General features: G+C 39.1%; 1 protein-coding gene across 4 annotated transcripts in view; it reads left to right on the top strand.

Annotated features, from left to right (window-relative positions):
- Window positions 1-2,003: 2,003 nt before the first annotated feature.
- The window catches only part of IL16 (interleukin 16), a 31,162-nt gene continuing 17,564 nt past the window's right edge, over window positions 2,004-15,601 (top strand). For 2 of the 4 annotated variants that reach the window (XM_061371385.1, XM_061371386.1), the window contains exons 1-4: window positions 2,006-3,236; window positions 12,252-12,388; window positions 13,040-13,172; window positions 15,346-15,439. In XM_061371385.1, the coding sequence (XP_061227369.1) occupies window positions 2,868-3,236; window positions 12,252-12,388; window positions 13,040-13,172; window positions 15,346-15,439 (733 nt within the window). In that variant the 5' untranslated portion in view covers window positions 2,006-2,867. Of the gene's footprint in view, window positions 3,237-11,295; window positions 11,406-12,251; window positions 12,389-13,039; window positions 13,173-15,345; window positions 15,440-15,601 lie in introns of all 4 variants that reach the window. The other 2 variants (XM_061371387.1, XM_061371388.1) reach the window with 2 other exon arrangements.

Here is a 15,601-nt window from a genome sequence, read left to right on the forward strand (position 1 = left end):
CAGAAGTTTCCCTTGCCCTAGCCGTCCTACTGCTTTTTGAACTCCACATTCTGGACTAAGGGGCTAGATTGCATTTTTACCTACCTTCAAACATACATGGAAAACAATATCAAGCTCTACAAGGTTAATTTCCTAATTCACTGGGAAAATTAACAGGTTTTCCCAACACAAAATTTGCAATTAGGTACATACATATAAAAGACAAAGCTCTAGGCTTACCAAAACACTTAAAAAGTATATTTTTTTAAAAAAAGAAATGAAGAAAATCTCCAAACCTTGAAAGTCTACATATTAGTAGAGATAAGTGTCAGTCAGATTTTAACTAATCAACAAAAAAAAAAAGCATACAAAGAATTGTAAACTTGTGATGCTGAATTATACCACCAACAACTACTTATTTCAGTTCTCAAAATTATAGTTCTAATATAACTCATAGCACTTCTCATCTCTGTACTTCAAAATGAATTATTACATAGAGGCTCTGAAAAATAGGTTCTCTCAACAGTGCAGCAGGGAAGAGCAATCTTGGAGAAATAAGATTCAACATGAACCACAAAGCCCATGTGTTAAAGCTGAGCTCCATCTATATCATACCTTTCCCCATTCCCTCTGACCACTGTGTCCTTACACTTGGGTTCAGATGTCCTTTTATTCAGCATGTGCTCTAAGTCAGAAGGGAGCGTGGCTGTGCTGTTGAGCAGTCCTTCATCCACATAGTGGCTACATTCAGCCATGGTTGCAAATCTTGTTATTCATAAGTAGAGACACTGATAAAAGAAGTAAGTACAACATTCTATGTACTGAAGGGAATGGAGAATATGGTAGCTCAGTTTGACCCTGAAAGCTTCCCTCATGCAAGTGAGGGTAAAGGTGGGAGCCCAGTGAATTCAGTTCCAATGTTCCTATCCAATGGGGTTCGACTCTCCCACAGGAGCAGAGGGGATCCCAAAGACACACAGGACAAGAGCAGAAAACACACCAGCTTGTGGAATGTGATATGTTCTCTGGATACTTTCAGACTTGAACTTTGCCCTGGAATAATGTCCTGCTGGGAAATTCAATGACTTCCAATACTCAGGGCACAAGTTTCTAAAGTGTCAGGGATTTGGATAAGAGACAACAGGGAGCAGAGAATATTAGGACTGGTATGATGGGAAATACATTATGATGGAAGGCTGCAGGATCATTACCTATCAAAAATACCAGAAAGAACTGCATAAACATCTTTTTTCCTTGGAAGATGAAGGGTTCTCATTGCTGCTCCTCATTGCACACCTAAAAAGCTGTGTGCAGTTTGTTTTTTTTTTTACAAATTCAAATGGCTTCACATTCACACTGAATTGTGTCTTTCCAGCAATACCATAAAACTCCCTCAGACAGGTACTCAGTGGCATAGTATTTATAATCTGTTTTTGTTTTCCTCATTACTGGGAGGAGGAGGAGGAGAGTAGGGGAGGAAATAATATTGCAGATTTATTATAAGGTTGGCTTGGCTTTATGATATGAATCTGGCTTGGTCAGAACTTGCAGGCCTCTTTATTGTTGTAAGAATCATTTAGAAAATCTGCTGTCATTTATTTCTGCATCACCAGTGGCATTTCAAGTACATAGTGCTTACATACCTACTTAATTCTGCATAAAAGCAGAAGAAACGGCCAAAACAAACACAACAATCCAGTTTGGAGGACAAACTTCTCTCAATAGTATACCTGAAAAGTGTTTTTCAAATTACATGGATCTTCAATTTTGTATATAACAACTACAACACCTTTGATTTATGCAAATCCTTAAGTTTAAAGAGGCATTTTTTCTGGAATGGCAACATACAGTATCAATTATGTACTGCAAAAACAATAAGAATGTGCATGTAATAAACACGATAATAAAAATTAAGTTAGAAAGTCAAAGTAATTAATGTAGGCTTCTTCTTGCTGAATTTTCAGCACTGACATATCTACCAAAATATTTCCAGAAAAAACTTTTCTGAGAGAAAAACAAACAGTTTAACAAAGCTCCCCTTTGTTATCTTAACATGCTCATTACTTACAAAGGCTCCAACTTTTGCCATATTTTGATTAAATAGTATTTCTTCAGTTTTCTTTTAATTTTGTATGCTGAATCATACGTTGAAACAGACCATTTGTAATGGGACACTTTCTGATTGATATACTGGAGCTGTATTCCTTTATAGAGTTCAATCCCTAATCAGATATTCACATCTTAAGTGCTTCACTGGATCTCTCTGTTACTGTTAAATGCACGGTCTTAAGTGAGGTCTGGTCTGCAAAGGTAGGAGTTTTATAGCAGCCTAACATTCCTTATTCTCTCATGCCTAAGATCTACTTTTGCTAAACCACTTACAAATCAGACATGCCAGGCAAGGAGCTTAACCTCAACAATTTGATTAATCTTTGAATTGCAGTTGTTTCATGAATCAAACTTCAGAAGGAGCTTCCTCTTTCCAAATAATATTAGGAGGATAGGGTAATGCTTTTAAAGTGTCTTCCTTTTCAATTTGGGATTTCAACATGCATATTCAGCAGAAGCCCAAAGCAAGCAGCACAATGGAAACATGAAAAACATATATTAAAAGCACTTCATTGTGCTTGGGGAGCATGGAAAGAGAATGGAAAGGTGAAGGAGAATTTAGTAGAGCACTGCACAGAAACAGAATTAGCAAGTCATAAGATATCACGTGGCTGTTAGCAGACTGAAAGGCTCTGTTGATTCGATTTATTCATTAGGGCTTTTCAGTAGTGTAGGTTATTAAGTGGGAGAAAGTGGGGTATATTACAACTTACTTTTTATATTTCCTTTCCTGGAGGATATTTAGCACCAGAGAAGCAGAGAAAGTTTTTGAAACTATCATGCCTCATAAATGGGAGAATGATAGGAAAAAGAGCAGCACTACCAGCTCTCTGAAGATGGATCGAAAGAGCAATGCTGGGAACAGGAAATCAAGAAAGTTTCGCTCCATTTCAAGATCACTTATACTTTGTAATGCCAAAACCAGTGATGACGGGTCAAGTCCCGATGAGAAATACCCTGATCCCTTTGAGATCTCTACCAGCTGGGGTCAGGAGGACTTTGACTGCTGTCCTAGAACACAAGTGCCATGCACATCAGAGACAGAAGACAGCCCACCTGATCCTCCACGCGTGATCACCAGCACAGTCCAGTCCAAAGCTGCAGCAAACGAGAGCTGCAACAACATGAGAAGAAAGTTACTCACTAAGGTAGGCAATTTGGTGCAGTATATTGTAATGTTTCCCCCTGCAGCAGCTCCTAAATGGATTAATTCATACTTTGCAGGAGTACAAGATTGTACTTCGCTCTTTCAGAGCCTGTCAGCCTGCAGTGTTCCTGCTCTGTATAAACAGCATGAAAATGTATTAGCTTACCTGCTGTGCTGTTGCACTGTGCTGATTGACGTTTTGCTGGAATCAGTGCCTGCTAGGCCACTCTCAGTGTATTCAGACTAGTACAGCTAGTGCTTTCTAACCTATCCACTTCAAAAGTACTATTCACTTCAAAATATAAAACTGCCACTAAAGTACATTTGTAAAGTGATGCCAGGAGGTATCACAAACTGTCTAAGTATATTCTGAATTCTAAGTCTGAATTGTAGTAATACAAAGAAAGACACAGGAGATTCAGCAGGCAGATGTTCTTTCTCTCTGACTAAGGAAGGAGGTAATGATCGTTCTAAAACCACCAGAAATAACACTTTTTCCTAGAGATGTAAAAAGTCTTAACAGCTTCATATTACAACACTATTTTTTAATCAAGAAGCAACTATGTTAACCTGCATCTGAATAATTTTTCAGTCTGAACAATATATTTTAGATGCCCTTAGAACGTTCCTTTTCAGGAATTATCTTGGTTTTCTGACAATCCTGAATTAAGAAAATATCCTATTTTTTCTTCTTCCTCTCTGCCTGTTTGTGTGATGCATGAAAGGGACCTCACTGTAGATTTGACATGTCTTTTAGCAGTTTGGGTCCTCATGACACCTCCCTTATTATACGGCTTTTACCTGTGTGAATAGTGGTTAATGTGAAAGAACTGATTCTTTTGCTAAAATATATCTTATATTATTTATATTATTTTTACATACGTTCAATATAAATTGGCTAAAACTGGACTTCTACATGTAAACATGGAGTAGCAGAGTGCCACTGAAAATCAGAATCTTCCCTTACTCCTTGAATTTCTTGCTAATGATCACAGCATGCAGCTCAATAATCCAAAGGCTGCAGCAGTACAGAGCTCTGGATATGAGATGTTTCAGCCTATGGCAAAGTCCCAGCATAAGGACAAAGCCAAGCCAACTTTCTATTACATTCTGACAGAAAACATAAATAGGTGACACTGACCCAAGTCCTAGAACACACTCAGTCACCTGCAAAACCATACCACCTCTTCCCTTTCAGAAATAGTCCATATGAACTCTGCTGATTTCCTTCAGTGACTGAAGAAGGAGCTGCTGCTGTGAAGTCCCCCCTCTTTTAACAAAACTGAAGCACCTTCTCAAGCATATGTCAGCTGCCACAGTCTATTTGCTTGCATACCTCCAAATACGCAGGGCTCCAATAGCTGTTGTGATTGATACCCATATGAAACTATTCAGTATCTTACTGCAGACTGTAAGTTTAGACCATTTGCTTTATTGCTGACAAGCAGCTCAAAAAGGGATCTCAGGAACAAAGCAAGTCTCATAAGTAATGCCATTGCAGATAAAATAGAACTGCTAAGTGTATAAATCCACTCTTAGGCTGTTAGTGTCACTGAACAGGATGGTTCAGGATCATGGATGAGCGTTGACATAAATTAGTCAGCAACTCAGTCTGTTGCAGCAGCATGTGGGTTGCTTTGTGCCACTGTCAAAAATGGGTAAATTAAATTCCCTCTCCAGAGCTCTTATACCAATATAAACCTTCTGAAATGCTATTTGCTAATCTTCCATACCTTTCAGAGTCACAGATCAGTGTGTGATTCTGAAAAGTCTTATCTCAGAATGCTAAATAAGATGAACTTCAGTAACAGCTACACTGACCTTATTCTGTACTACTGTTGGTGAGGCTTTGCCCTGTGGTATGAAATCAATAATCTCTATCTTTCATATAGCATGAGCCTATCAGGAAAATCTTCCTGTACCATGTGTCTTAGAATGTTTAAGCTTAAACCCTCTCTCTTTAAGAAAGGAGTCAACAAGTATTTTTCAAGTCCCAGCATAACACTCGTTTTCCCCATGTGACACTTCAGGAATTCATGATGTGTGACTCAGAGCTGAAGGATCCTTGTCTTTGTTCAAGAAAATTGATTCCATTCTTTCTGTGGTGTTGCTGAGGATATTCCACTATTCTTCTGCTTTCTAGCGCCTGCAGCCCTAAAAGCATGACTCTAAAGGTGTTAATAACTCTCACAGAACTGAACCATTTTATTTTTTGCTGTCACACTGTAAGGAGAGAAGAATGTTTGAAAGTGCTGCATGATTTAATATGCCTTGTGTACTTCTTCTCCAGAGCTAAGGGGGAACCTGGTACATCAGTATTCCAAATACTAATTCCTCTCTTCTGTTCAAAAAGCTTAAGTATCAACTCTCATGTATGGGATTCACTATAACCATGAGCAAACCAGTGTTTCAGGACTTATGCATATGTATTAGAGGTTTTTTTCCTGATTTCAAAATCTTTAGGATCCCAAAGGATATTTCTGTGTCTCTTACTAACAGTCTGAGAAACTAGGTGCTATTTACAATAAGGAAATGAGAGCTAAGAGGAGGATTTTTGAAGAGACAGCATCTATGCACCATGACATCAATTCCTTTCATTTCAGTCTGCAATGGAAAATGTTGCTGTAGCCACTGAGGGAAGCACTGCAGCATGAGTACAACCTATATTAAACTACGGAGAATCACCACAAACACTTTGTTCTTACTGCACTACCTGTAGAAAAGACTTTGAGCTGGAACTCAGGTCTTATTATACACAAGAGAATTTCAGAAGGCTGAAATTCTGATGATATAACAGGTGGAAGGAAATAAGGTTGAGACAAGACTTAAATAGAAGCTCATCCACCATTATTTAGCAGTTCATTATATTCACGGCAAAAACCTCAGCGCTCCATCCATGTGAACTATGGAGTTATCTCAAACATTTGGATGACCAGATGGCAATTTCCACCCTGCCAAGACACGGACACTTTAGGTCACACAGGGCCTTGTGTAACAGTCCTTAGCTGTTATGTCCTGCTTTAACCTCAGCCTATCCTACTGCCACAGATACCTACCTCACTTGCCTGCTGCAGTCCTATTCCCAGTAATTTTTTTTTTCACAGAAAAGCCGCCACCGTGTTGTACAGAGAATGGAATTAAACAGGAGACAATCTGGGGAAAAGGAAATGGAGATGGTAGAGAGAGTGTGGAATTGCAAAGACAGGAAAAGAGAAAACAGTTGGTTATGGAATACTTTAAAGCAAGTGAGGAAAAAAGAAGTCAGGAACACTGAAGGAACCATATCTGCAGCAAAGTACATCACCTAACTACTACCCACTTCCTATCAAATGCCACATTCTTCCTTCTTGTTGTCTCTGTGTCCTCAGCATCTTCTGTGCATTGCATCAGCAGCTTCATTCATCTACCTGTTCCCAGCACGAAGGCAGCTAAAGATGTTCCCACTAAGGACTATCATTTCTCTCTCCTTCTGCTTGGCTGATTGTACAAGAAAGCAGTAGAAGTACATAACGTGCACACCCAGGAAAAGAGAAGCTGTATTAAAATCTTAGAGCACATAACAACTTTGCCTTGTGAGATAGCCCCTGAGAAAAATCTCAGTCCAATCCATTAATCTATACATCTTCTTCAAAGTATCTCGTTATATATTCTATATATCAAAGATTCCCCTCCCTCCCCCATCCCTAATGTACTGGCAGCAGCTATGACAGCATATGAACAGCCCTTTAATTAATTTGGTTTCTGTGTTCCAATGTTCACTCATATTGCCTGTTGTTCATTGCATCTAGAGCACCCAAAATTACCTGGGTGTCATCTGTTCAGCCAGCTCCTGGACCACTTATCTTCCAAGATGTGGTGTGCTTAGTCTGGTATGGACAGAGCTGGAAAGTCAGTGTGTCAGTGTATAAACAAGCAGATCTCTTTTATAGTTTACTTCTCACAGAATCAGCAATATTCAAGTGTCCTGAAAGAAAAACATAAAAACACTGTGAGCAGTGTCTGATACCTTCTGCATCAACACAGCAAACACTGGAAGATGTCCGTGCCTGCTCATGTCACTACAAAGCCTGAAACTATGCCAGTTGTAGGGAGAACACACAGGATTAGATAATATCAACTCCTTCAGAGAAGAGCAGTCTCTGCTGGGCTTGAGAGCTGCTTCAAGCAGCATTCCATTACCTCTTCCTTGCACCACCAATGCCCTGGGAAGCATCAAGAGTTACCAGCCAGAGGAGGTAGTAGCAGTGATGAAGTAACATCTAGAATACACTATAACAGGGAAGGGCTGACTCTTTACAGAAACTTTGGATCCAAGCTGATCCAACTGCATGGTTTCACCCACTTCTAGAGAGTTCTTTATTCTTGCTTCCTTTGGTCCCTGACCCTCTGCTTGAAGGACAAAGGTAATTTTTCTCCCTTTGTCACCACAGAATATAATTCCATTAACTCACTTTTATGCAAGTACCAGTTAGCTGGCCCTTTGGTACCAGGACAAGTGTTAACAGCAACAGACCGTAACATCTCTAACCTGAGCCTAAGGGCAGGATGGGAAAAACAAAGCCAAGAGAGGAGACTGCATTTATTTAGGTATTTATGTGTCCTCCTCCTTTTTCCTGCTTGTTCTCTCCTTCTGACTTCCTAGCCTTCTTGCTTTTGTGACACTGGGGCCATGTTATCTCCAAAGTAAGTTGGGAAAGAAGCTGTTATGCTAAGACATGCAAAATGTGTGCCAGGGCAAAGACTCCCAGAAAAATATACCAAAGGCCAGATAATTGGTGGAAAGGTTCATCTGTAACATCTGATATACTGAATCATCTGCCTTGGGCAGAACCTTAATCCCATGCCCTGCTTCTTGCATCATCCAAAGGCTTTCTAGCTTCTGCCATTTAATTAATTGCAAAGGGAATATGTTGCTGGGAAAATGAATTACATCTACTATTTTGGAAAGACCAAGGCATCATCAGAGTCAGTGGAGTCATGTCAGTTTATGCCAGACAGAATCTGGACTTTCCTCTGCTAAAACTGATGCAGAAGTAAAATAGTTATTGAAGAAAATCCCCAAAGACTGTATTCTCTTACTGTTTCCCCTAGAAATCCCAGCCTTTTCACAGTTAGAAGGGCAGAAAGCTAAATGTTTAAATTCATTATTGTACTCTTGTTAGATTAATTTTTGGTCTTTTTTTTTTCTTTTTTTTTAAACCAGCAGTCAATCACCTCATTGTCATACACTTGGTTAGCTGAGTCAAAGACCTTACTTGAACTAGCCTTGTATAATACTTTACTTCATTTCAGACAATCTAACCACTGTGTTTTAAGTTAAGAGCACACAAAAGATTTCAGTTTTCCACAGATGCCATGGTTACTCTTATTTCTAAACAACATCTGGAATTAGATGTTTTGAGATGGGACTGTAGGCTAGAAATGCCTAATGAAAGCATGAAGGGAAATGAAATCTCTTAAATGGCAGATAGAAAAACATCCTCAAAAGCTTTGCATTTAGCATGACAAAAAAAAGAAAGGGGGGGGGGGGCGGGAAGCAGGGGAGATGGCCTGGAAGCACAAATTACTTTTCCAGAACTAAACACATGAAAAATTAATCTACTCTCACCTGCGACAAAATTGTATTCAAGAAGTTCCTTGAACTCGACCTTTACTCTTCATTGTGCAGCCAAGCAGATTCAGTTTAAAGACATATTTTGCTTATAAGGCACTCCCACAGACTTTCTTAATTTTGTTTTCAAAGCCATGAGTGGATATTATAGTGCAGATACAGGTTTCCCCAGAGTCTTGAAGGTGGCAAAAGCCCCTTAAAAGCAGAGAGCATTTTATTCACTTACAGCAAATATGTGTTTAAACATATGTCCTAATAAAGACAAGGCAAGGCTGACCTAGAATCCACCTGCCAACTTTAACAAATTTTCAGCATTCATTATGTTCAGAGCTATAAATCACTTTTCAGAACAAACAGAACACTATAAAAAGGAGTAGGATGCAAAATAAATGCTGTCTTTACTCTTGGAACCATCAGCAGTATTTCTATGCATAAAATAATGAGACAGGAAATAAAAAATATTAAAGAACAAAACCCCAAAGCAAATTGACTGCTTGCACATGAACTGGTCAAGTGTTTATTTTTCTAAAGAACAGCTTTTATTAATTTTCTGTCATGTTGCAATAAGTTGGATGTGAATGTAGTGATCTATATCCAGGACCCAAAAAAGTGCAAAAAAAGCGTAGATGCTGACAACATACAGATATTTGTCACATGTCCCTCAAGCCCCATAAAAACTTATTCTTTTTTAAAATGATTCACATAAGTTAATTGCAGAAAGGGTTGACACACGGAGCTAATTTCAAATGTAGCTCAACTTGGTAAAATGACTACAGATTTAAACAAAAATTGTTCCCAAGATCTTTCTGCAGTGTACAACAGGTTTAAACTCTAATTTCCTTCTGACTAAGTGCATACAACTTATTGCTTTGGAAAAGAACATTCATATCAGGTTTTACTTAGTGTCATTTCACATGTATGACCCAATACAATCCCTAATTTCCCTCCTGGCCTGTGCCCCATTGTACAAAGTAAAACTTCTTCCCCAAAGGATTGATGTGGTACTGCAATGAAAAACTTCAGAGCCAAACCCACTGCACTTTGTGATGTCCTGTGAAACTGATTAAAGCCAAATAACTTCTGGACAATTAATTATGAGGATTTTTATAAACACCATGAACAAGATTTAAGAAGGATATAAGCATGACTGTGCTCTTAACAGAGAGGAGTTGGGGACAGTCTGAAAAGGCCCATCATTAAGTTAAAATCAAGAACAAAATGAAGTGTGAACAGCTATGTAGATTTCTGTGTGCATGCCTGACCAGTACATATGAAAGGATACATAGCTATTTTAAGGGAGCAGTATGCAATAATAAAGACTCCTAACACGAGAAGCTGGCAAATCCAAATTTGAGCTCTGACTGCAGAAAAAAAACCCCAAACAACAAACTTTTTTAAAGACTGACTCTATAATACAATTATTCTTTCACCTCCACCCAAACCCATGTTCAGCTGACATCCCAAAATACTTAGCCAACCAACAGAATAATTTCCCACCTTTACTATATATCTTACAGTTCTCATGTTTTTCAACAACCCTACTGAAAACCATGAGTTTAATGGATGCTTCATGTACACAGAATCTGGCCTGTAATTTCTTACTGATACCTAAAACAAATGCCAATGTAAACAAATGGAAAAGGTAGCTCACATATTTTGCTACTCAAGGTCTGAAATTTTAAGACATCTGAATTCTAATCTTTATTTTGTTATCATGCCAAAAATTTCAAAACAGTGACACAAGATAAAAAAGAGCACAATGCAGTCCTGATTTCAGTTATGTATTTCCCAAGATATTTACCTTGGATGAAAAGTAAATACAGAATTCAAACAATCTGGTTTAAGATAGAATTCTGTCCATGCTTATACACTTACCCGTTACTCACTAGAAGCACTCTTCATGAACAGAAAAGTCTTCATACAATTCAGACACTCCTCATTAATGGCAGACAATCTGGAATGCAAAAAAACCCACCAAGTGAGCAGGTCAGTCAATACAAGTATAGTCCTTATCCATTACCTACTGAATTCAGCCTCCATTGAGCTTAGGGCTCCAAGTTAAATACTTCATTCATTCACAGACTTAGATTTACTCTGGCAAGCTTCAGAATGGGAAACAGGCTTCAACAGTCAGCTCACAAGATAATGAGCTTTATTGACATTGCTGTAAATTCGAAGTTTGTGTTTGCTGTCAGTCAGGTATGATGTGATGCCTATTGATTTGTGGTCAAAGGACATAATGATTTTAGCCCTCAGAGCTGGATGAACTCTAACCCCTATTGATGGTGAAGAAGATGATTACACAGTTTTCCTTGTGCTGTTAAAGGACTACAGATTACTGGAAATAATTCGTGCCACTCTGACCACGGGACCTGGGAGCAATACAGACAGTTGACCACCGCTATGTCTTGTGGCCTGTCCTAACATATGAAATTTGCCTCCCCTTCAGAAATCTATACCTCAGTCATACAAATCTCTTGGGAACAAGCCTGGATCCAGGATACACTGAGAGCCCTCTTCACTTTGTGGAGTATGGAGAGGCTGGCGAGGGCAGAGGAGGTGGGTTCAGTTAGGAGCAGAATGAGTTAATACTTGAATTAGGAGATTTACTAAGCAAATGGAAAAGAAATTGTGTGCTAACTTTCCAGTTTTGTCTCTTTTATATTTTTAAGCATACATGCATATGTGCTGCAGGAGTGTATTTTCTAGATGAATGTGTTGTCCTCCACCTGCTGAGTCAATCCATTCCTTGTTTATTTACTCATATGACTTAAGACACTATTTCCCTTTCTGTATGGCCATTTGTTAATGATTCATAACTCTGTTAAAAATGTGCTTGTAATTAGTCTTCCATATGCAACACACAAACTACAGCAACCTCAACCAGTCTGGAGTGGACAAAGAATCTGCCACTTCTGCAGACCTCTCTGCTCCCCTGCCTCCTCTTAACAAGGCAGCAGCAGGGGTGGTGCTTCTAGTGTTTTGTATAAACTTATTTTCCATTCAGACCTCTTCTGTTTTCCAGAGTATTTCCTTTTCTGACACATTTATTTTCCTCCCTTATAATAGTTAACATAGACAAAATTTGTCCAGTTACTATGAAAAGTCTATTATCTGTTCTCTTCCCCTCTATGTAAAGGAGCACTCTATTCTGATACTTCCCTCTTGTAGCCAGAAGCCACTGAAGCCTTTAGGAAAACAACTTTTTTTAAACACTGACTCAATAACACAATTATTCTTTCACAACTGAATAGTGCTAAAGGCCTGTTCCTGTTCTACTTGGAGGCAATCTGGTTCTAAGAACAAGAGCACTTTCTATATTTCTTGAAAAGGTTCAAGATAACTAAGTAACTTTTAAAATCCTTGGTACATTTTCTTTCATGCAACCTTTCATCTTCTGAATAGGACAGCTGCATCTGCAGGCTATGTGCAACCACAGGGAACAGCAGCTCAGGAATAAAGCTCTCCAGGAGCCCAAAATATGCATCTCTCTGGAAGGGTCTCACAGGCTGCCACGTGCCTGCTGGAACAGCAGCAAACAGGTACAGTACATGTGGAGTCAGAAGGCTTATTAGGGAGCCATTTTTCTGCACAGATTTTGCATGACCAGCTTTCTGTGACAAGGTACGCCTTGAAGCTTAGTTTCAGGGAAAGGCTGGGATGTTTGGAATCATTCATTACACCACTTCCAGTTGGAGAGACAGGTCATGATACTAGAAAAAATAAAACTGTGAACATTCAGGGGTCTAATGCTTCTCAGTTACACTAAGAAACAAAACCTGGAAGAATGAAAGACTATACGTAACATCAAGTTTTCAAATAGTTGCCCTACTAAACAGCAATGTAGGATGTCACCAGCCTATCAATTTAAGACAAAGTTCCTGACACGGAATAAAGCAACTTGTAAATGCAGGATGCTAAGGAAGGAGGAATATTTTGCTGAAATGTAAGCTGTATGTGGAAAGGCAGTCACTGATCACGAGGACTGAGCAGAAGAGAGCAGCAACAGGGCAAAATCCTAGCAGGAGGTGGGGTGTATCACACATCAAGACATCTCACAGCATCTCTCTTCAAGCAAAGGAAGGATTGCAGCTTATTCCTCATTTAGTGAGACACATAGCACAATAGTGCTATACTGTTCTTTGTAAAACAATATGCAAATGTGTTCCTTTTTCCTATTTTTTTTTTTAAAGGGATGGATGTCTGAGCCCAAGGGATGAACTGTTAACACTAAATGGACAATCTCTTAAAGATCTGTCCAGCAAAGAGGCTGAATCTCTCATTCACCCAACAACACGGCTGGTGAACATCATGATGGCTAGCAAAGTAAGTATGAAATTTGTGGTTCCCTCCCACAAGCTGTGGGGTGATTTGAAATTAACTTGAGAGAGAGGGGGAATTTGTGCATCAGACGTTTGAAGAACATGGTTTTGCTCTTCCTGACAAAATCCCAAACCTCTTGTGGTCAGACTCTGGTGACTTTCAGCATAGCTTTGTTTCCCCAGATAAACAGAGGTTTCCCAAGCCCCTGGGAAATTCTAGCAAGAGCTGTATGACCCCTTCTTTTAGAAACACTTAGCTTGCCAATGTTAATTTTCCATTTGGAAGTTGAGCAAAGACAGAGGTGGATTTAAGGGAAGATCCATGAATCCAGAAGACAAACAGCAGGCACTCTACTGAAGTAGTTCTGTGGGTCTAGGATCTAAAAACCTCCCACAGTGAATGTTACTGGAGTGTGCTACAGAGAGAGGGGAACAGGAGGCAGCATTAGCAGGTCAGTAACCCTGGATTATCACCAAATCTTTCCATGGAAAACCCTTTTGATCTTTCTTTCACGGAGTCCATTTCACTGGATTAGACACGCTTCATTTCAGGCTTGCATTTCAGGCCTCTCATCTGCATCCCTATCATATGGCACCAAAGGCTTTTTGCTTGCAAATTCTGGAAGAATTCTGGAGGATGATGACTGGACAGAGTTAGTCCCCTACCACACATTTACCACTTTGAAGATGATAGAGCTCAGAAAGAGATTCGTTGCAGAATCCAGATCTTGATATTCAAAGAGAAAAAGGCACTTTCTGTTATCTACAAATGGGTCACACAGAAAGCTGTTATAATCCTAGGCTGAGAAAGAAACCCTGACTGGAGCTGCTATCAGATCTGAGTGCGCCTCTTCATAATACGCCAGTGAACTGTCTCACCCAGATGTCTGCTGTATTCTGCCAAGATTTCTGTTTGTTTTCTCTCCTTTAAAAGCCTAAGTATCCAGAGATGAACTACATTAAACTTCTGCAGCATAGTGCCACCCAACTGGCAGCCAGGTGACTTGGGCATTTAAAGCCTGCACCAAATTAATTAAGGGTTAATAGCAAACGCTTTTCAAGCTAGCTGCCTTGGCAAGAGAAACACTGCAAAATCGTTTTCAAAATGCCTCTTTATCTTCTCCGCATTTCTTATTTTGAAGAATACCCTAAGGGAATGGGACTGGAAAGCCCTAGTAGGATTTTGCTACTTGACAATGCCTCCACCTGCTGTCGAAGAGGAAAATTATCATTCGTTAGTTCTTGAGGTATCTCCAAGTCAGGCTACTAGAAGGAAGTGTTTGACTTGTTTGGATCCAAACACAGTAGAACATATAGATCCTGCTCTGATGATGCTCTTGTGGCCTTCTTACCCCCTACAGAATATTGCTGAGCAAACCTCTATTACATTTGGAGGTCTACTGTATTTCAGTTTTCATATGCTGTCTGTATTTAGTAATGTTTTTCCTTAAATTGTGATTCCCTCAGGCTCAATGGCATTTGTTGTGCTGCAAAAGAAGCAGGACTTTCAGGAACCATACCCATCCAGAAATTATTCCCAGCATCAACTCTTATCAGATGTGATAATTTATTTGTTTTCAAACTGTTGTAAAACCCTGCAAATTCTAAAATGCTCTTCATCTGCAGATTCTAAAATGCTAGAATTAGTGGCCATATTTTCCAAAGCAACAGTTTCCAAGTAGAAGGGGATGAATCTTTGCAGAACTAAAGCCTAGTCCACAAAGGTTTTTAAGAAATTGGATCATATTTTGATTAAAAAAGTATCTCTTTAAAATGAAAAGTTAGATGCCTCTCCCCCACTGCAAAGCTGAGGCCTTTCTGAGGTGATCTAGACCAATGACACAAAAGCACAAGTTATTTCAAGATATTAAACAAGTATGGCCACAGTTTACCCATACATTAAAATACTTGCCTATCTGAGCGAACTGGAGGTTTCCAATCAATTTTCTGTCCATTTTGGATAAAAACCTGAATCTATTTCTATCTTATTATTTGGGCAAATTATAATCATTTTATAGCAACATTTTGAGCTGCTTTATCCTTTATTATCTTGATGGTTTTAAATAATTTATTTTTCTCCATGCTTTTTGATTCAAGCTGAAATTTATGCAAGACAAATTAGGAGAAATTTTATTTTCAAGGATCATTTTCAGCAACTTTTTTTTTTTTTTTTTAAGGAAACAGCAACCTGTAAGGAAAAGCCTTTGGAAATACAAAATGGTTTTCTGCACAATAAAGCTGCATGTCAACGGACTCGCAGTAACTCAACCAGTAAGTTGCTAAGAAGTACTCTCTTCTAATAGTCTGGAAGTGCACAGCACTTCATCGTGTGATGGTGCTGCAGTGATGAAAGAAACTGCAGCTGTTGTCCAAATTTAGTCTGGGATCCTTAGCTAAAAATTGCTGATGCATAAAAGCACCAGTTTTTATATT

The sequence above is a fragment of the Neopsephotus bourkii genome, unplaced genomic scaffold, assembly GCF_033783945.1.
Source record: "Neopsephotus bourkii isolate Nb327-2 ecotype Australia unplaced genomic scaffold, CSIRO-AGI_Nbou_v1 NB_1572, whole genome shotgun sequence".
Taxonomy (NCBI): Eukaryota; Metazoa; Chordata; class Aves; order Psittaciformes; family Psittacidae; genus Neopsephotus; species Neopsephotus bourkii.